Source organism: Tupaia chinensis, unplaced genomic scaffold (genome assembly GCF_000334495.1).
Source record: "Tupaia chinensis unplaced genomic scaffold, TupChi_1.0 Scaffold000244_1, whole genome shotgun sequence".
Lineage (NCBI taxonomy): Eukaryota > Metazoa > Chordata > Mammalia > Scandentia > Tupaiidae > Tupaia > Tupaia belangeri.
The window spans coordinates 894,898-900,131 of NW_006159722.1; the positions used below are offsets into that span (position 1 = coordinate 894,898).

The 5,234-nt window shown below is 47.6% G+C and overlaps 1 protein-coding gene across 1 annotated transcript in view; it reads left to right on the forward strand.

Annotated features, from left to right (window-relative positions):
- The first annotated feature begins 630 nt into the window (after window positions 1-630).
- The window catches only part of SIM1 (SIM bHLH transcription factor 1), an 80,093-nt gene continuing 75,489 nt past the window's right edge, over window positions 631-5,234 (forward strand). Inside the window, exons 1-2 of the mRNA XM_006148784.2 lie at window positions 631-970; window positions 1,645-2,275. Of these exons, the coding sequence (XP_006148846.1) occupies window positions 2,101-2,275 (175 nt within the window). The 5' untranslated portion in view covers window positions 631-970; window positions 1,645-2,100. The remainder of the gene's footprint in view (window positions 971-1,644; window positions 2,276-5,234) is intronic.

Sequence of the window (5,234 nt, forward strand, 5' to 3'; positions counted from 1 at the left end):
AATGTCCCCTCTGCTCCCCATAGAAAAACTCCCCGGTGAACAAATCAGTCCCCAAACCCGACCCATTTCGAAAAGATCCTCTTCTTCTGGATTTATTTCCTTTAGCAATTAATTCGATGTCTCTCTGTAGTTTCAGAGAAACGTGAAAGAAAATAAAGCCCCATACAGCCGCGGGCATGCCGTTGGCCCTGAGACCTGCCCGCGGAGGTGCGCGACAGCTGGGCGAGTGGCTCCCGTCCCACCTGCCCCGCGGGCCTGATCTCCACGGACCGGACCGGGGCCGCAGACCGCCGCCTCCGGGCGCCACCCGCGCTGAGGAGGGAGCCCGGGCTGAGCACTAGGCTACCCAACCCTAGGCAGCCTGGGAAGCTCGGCAGACCCGGGAGTCCAGGAGCAGCGGCGGCGACACAGCAGCGCCAACCCTAGCGCCTGGGGCTCATTAGTAAAGCGGCGGACACGCAGGTCGCAGGACTGTGATCCTCGAGCGGGAGCTCGCGGTGGGGGTGGTGGCGGCGTGGGGCGTACTCGCGTCACTCAGCCTGCCTGACCAATGAGCGCCGAGCCTCGGGGCGAGCCGGGCCTATTGGAGGCGTGGAGACCTGTGAGTGGCATTGAGGGAGGGCGCGAGAGAGTGAGCCCAAGAGTGAAGTTGAAGCTAAACCCCGTAAGCTATAAAGAAGTTACAAGGGGGGGCGTTTTCGGCTTCCAATTAGGAATAACACCGGCTTCGTAGCAACTACAGGGAGGAGGATTCTAAAACTGCCTTACTGGTCCCAAAGCCCACATTCGCCTCCTTTGGCCATGCACCCCTCCCCCTATTTGTGACCAAGAACAGGGAGCCAGGGAGTGCCCTACTCCTCTCTCCGGTGGGAAGCCGGGAGGCCAGCGGTGAGGCTTAGTCGGACGGCAGGCATGATTGCAATTAGAAGGTGGGCGCCTGCGCACCCGTTGCCGCCCGCGGGGACTGAAGGTAGGTGAACAGAAGACGCCCTGCACCCGCCCGGTGGCGCCCGCAGCTCTGCCGCGGAGGGGGAGAGGCTGGGACCCCTCCCACCCCTGGTGCCCGCGAGGGGCTTCTGTGAGAGCGCCTGCCACCTGTTAACCTGCAGTGCCCAGCGTGTTGCCGCCCCTGCTGGGCAGGGAGGGCTCTGGGTCGCCTCGGGAGTCCCGAGGGACTTGATGTGTAAGTGCCACTTTTTAAAGACTCTTTCAGGCTTGAGTCCCAAGTTAGGTAGTCAGACTCCAGATCTGCCAAGGAAGGGGACCGGAAGGCACCCGCAGCGCTGTGGAGGAATTCTGATTGTGGGAATTTGCACGGCCAGGGACGTGCGCCTGGCCTGGGCGCGGGCGCGGGATCGGCGGCCGAAGGTCTCCAGAGGGTCTTCAAAAATATGCGTTTTATTGTTTGGGCAACTTCCCAGGGGGCTGGAGAATACGGCTGACATGGCTGTGGGAATGTAAACATTATTTGCAGGGGGCTCAGTCTTTCTCCATATTTAAAACAAACAAACAAAAACACCCAGCCTGGCGAGGAAAGCTGAGGCGCACTCAGGCCCTTCCAAGGCGTTTTTCGGAAATGGGGCGAGTATACGAGTGATCGTTGAGCCGCAGATACCTTACGCTCTGATGCTGTTGTCTTCACAGTGGCTTGAAAGGGTTGCCAGGGATTGCTGTGCTTCCGGAAGGGGCTCGGAGCCGCCTCAAATGCCGTGGGACTGAAGAGCAAACGTCGGGGATTAATATGTCAATTTTCCGAGGACCCGGGTGCGCCTCGCCGAATAGGAAAAAAAACTGGCTCCCGTGGGGTCTCGCTGGCATTTGATACCCAGAGACTTCCCGCTTCCAGGATTGCCCAAGTTGCCGTGGATCAGCAGCTTTCAAATACTAGTATCTCGCATTTTCAGAGAAAATATTTTCGGTTCGCCCTGCGGTCCTTTCACTGCCGTCTATACATTCTCCCCAGTGCAAAGACTTCAACCTCTTCTTTCAAAGTATGACGCTTTATGTTTTTGCCAATATGATCCCTAATTGAACTTTATTTTTGATTGTGAATGAATCTGTGGAGCTTACCTTGTAAGATAAAAGGGGGAACGAGACACGATGAAAGAAAAGTCCAAAAATGCTGCCCGGACTAGGAGGGAGAAGGAAAACAGTGAATTTTATGAACTGGCCAAATTACTGCCTTTGCCCTCGGCTATCACCTCACAGCTGGACAAAGCATCCATAATCAGACTCACCACCAGCTATCTCAAAATGAGAGTGGTGTTCCCAGAAGGTAAGTGACTGCCCAAATGCAATTTCAAAGGCTGACTGGGAAGAATGAGTGAGGAGTGAGCAGAGAAGTACATATGTATTTCCGTGCATTTTCTGCAAAGGAAAGTTTATGCCTGGCCTCTTGACTAAGGTCCTTGCTAAACGGAGAATTCTTGTTGCCTTTTCCAGGCTCCTTTTACTTATCTTTTAATACTTTCTCCTCAATAGATTAGATATGTTTAGATGGGAAGCAGCCCAACAGTGCTTTTGTCAACACTTCAGATACTAGGCTCAATTGAAAGCACTACTAAATCCAAATACGACTTCCTTTTTATTCCTCTCATTAGAATTATATCCAGTAGAAACCATGCACACTGCCCATTTCTGTGTGGTTTTTTTTTTTGCTAGTAACAGAGCCTGTACATGGAGCTAGCTAAACTAGATATTTTTATATGTCTATATTCCTGCAAATAAGGAACAAGAATATTCATGAGAAAGTATATCCAGAATTTATTCAGTGTCTTGACTGTTCACAGCAAATGTATTCTGAGATTTTAATACATCCGTAGATTCTGAAACTAACTCTAGGACTTGATGAGTTGAAGTAAGATGGCTAGCCTGTTTAGAAATATTCGGGTGGCAGGTTGGCTAACACATCCTGGGAAAATTGTCTTATAAGGCCTGAAAATCAGAATAGCAGAGCTATTGACATGATTTAAAACTTGCGTGCAGATGATCAAGAGTCAAGGTATAGGACCAGAGCAGAACACTGTCCTATAGAAAAACATTGGTACTCACTAGGAAAAGGCCATTCCTGTCTTCCATGTTCCCAACCTTTCTTTTATTCACATCCAAATAGCATAAACAGATTTTTAAAAATATATTTTAGACATGTCTTCGTTGAGGGAGAGGGTTCAGAAATGTAAATTGGGGAGGGGTTACTAAACAAGCAAACAAACAAAAATCCAGGGGAAAAAAACCTTGTCTATTTATAAATGAGAACTCATGATGTGACCCATAGAGGTTTAAGTTGTTAATTTTGGTGACTTTTCCCCGGTTCTTTCTTTTAAAGGGCTGGAGGAAACAGTCATTATTGGGATCAGAGTGTCACTTGGTTTGATCTTGACCTAAAAGTTATTATCTGTGGCAAAAGCTTGCAAAACATGCTCTAGATTAGGGGCACTGAAGGGAATTTTAAATTTATCATTTGATTGTACCCTCAAACTGCAAGTGATATTTTAGTTGTCTCCTCTTGAAGCAGTTCTTTGAACAATTGTCCTCATCTGGCCCTCTGACCTTGGAAATTGGGGCGGAAAGGAATCAAAACCTAAAATATCTGAAAAGTTGAAAGTAAGAAGAAGGGGTAATTAATATACCAAAAAAATATATACCAAAAAACAAAAACCACTTTTCTCATTCAACTGTGCTGAGCTTTGCTGGTGGAGAAATTACCATTATGACACACTTTCTTCTGTTTAAAAAAGAAATCGCGTTCTTTTACACTGTCAGCGCCTACTTTATAAAAATAAAGCTATTGCGAACTCCGCTGGCCGCGCTGTTCCTAACAGGATTATTAGCAGTGATTTGTCAGCCCCTGCGGTCTCAGTGGGCTCCCTTTCTGCGTGATTTCTAGCCGGTCTCGTCAATTATCGGTGCCGTTGTCGCTGGCTGTTTGATCAGAAGTAGCATATGGTGCTGCTTGTGGGGCTGCGAGTAATCGCGGGAGGAGAAGAATAGTGGGTCGGCCTTCCCGGGCGGGCACCGAGCGGGACAACAGAGCCCGGGGAGTTGCCGGGCCACTGACGCTGGTCTTCTCCGTGCAGACCCTGGGCGAGCATGGCAGGGAGGGGAAGGGCTGTTTTATGTTGTTTTGTTAAGAGCGCAGGCTTTCCTGTTTAATTAAGCGCTAACTTCACAAATTGTAAATCTCATTATGAATAAATAAGAGGAATAAAAAGTAAACCTTCATGCCCAACTTCTTATTTTTAAAGAGAGCCGCTGAAGACTCCCGCCGGAGTCCCCTTGGTGCCCAGACCAGTCCCTTTTGGCTACTTTAAGGGGACTGTGCTTTCTGCACAAGGCCCTCATCACCTTCCTCCTAGCGCTGGACCCCTCCCTCCCCTCCCTTCTTCTGTGGGTGAGTGTGAGTTTATGGGGAGGAGGGGATGGAGGATGTGTGAACTCTGGGCACATCATTTATTTCTTCAGCTACTGTTGAGCTCATAACTCACCGGCAACCTCTACCCAGTGAGTTAGAAGGGTCATCTGAACAGCTGGCTCCTAGGGATGAGATTTTAATTTTGATGCTGAATGAGCTTCAAAATCCCAAGATCCAAACGCAGCCCTTTAGAATATTAAAGAGTAACAATTAACAAAAACAAAAACAAACAAAATAACAGCAGCTTTCAAAGAAGTGAAATAGTGTGACAAGCTGCAGAACAAGGCACAACCTGCAGGGGGAGCCAAATTTGGGTTCAGCATTGAATGAAGGTAGAAGTGTTAGGACAAGATTAGGGTCCAAGGTAATGGGGGAAACTGAGCACTTTAAATGGGTGTACGTTTGTTTGTTTGTTTGTTTAGTGATGATAAATGGAATTTGTTTGAATTTATCTTGAAACCATTCTAGTACATAGCAGGTTCTCAATAAAATGTTAAGCCTGGACTAAAGATAGCTATTTCATTGTAATAAAAATCCTATCCCATGTAACACATGGACTTTGCAAGGTATATAATCTAAAATCATTATTATTCTGGTGACATGGCTATAGGCAAACAATGCTCTTAAAACATCACTGTCTTTGTTTATATCATATTTCATCTGTAAAACTGTCTGTAATGACAAAAGGCCGTAAGTTAAATGAAGAAAAATTCTTCCATTCTTTATACTTGAAAAAAGAAAAAGAATTCTTAAACTACAGATCAGTTCCCCCCCCCACACACACACACATATTTCCTGCATACAGTTCCCCTTATAGGGTTCA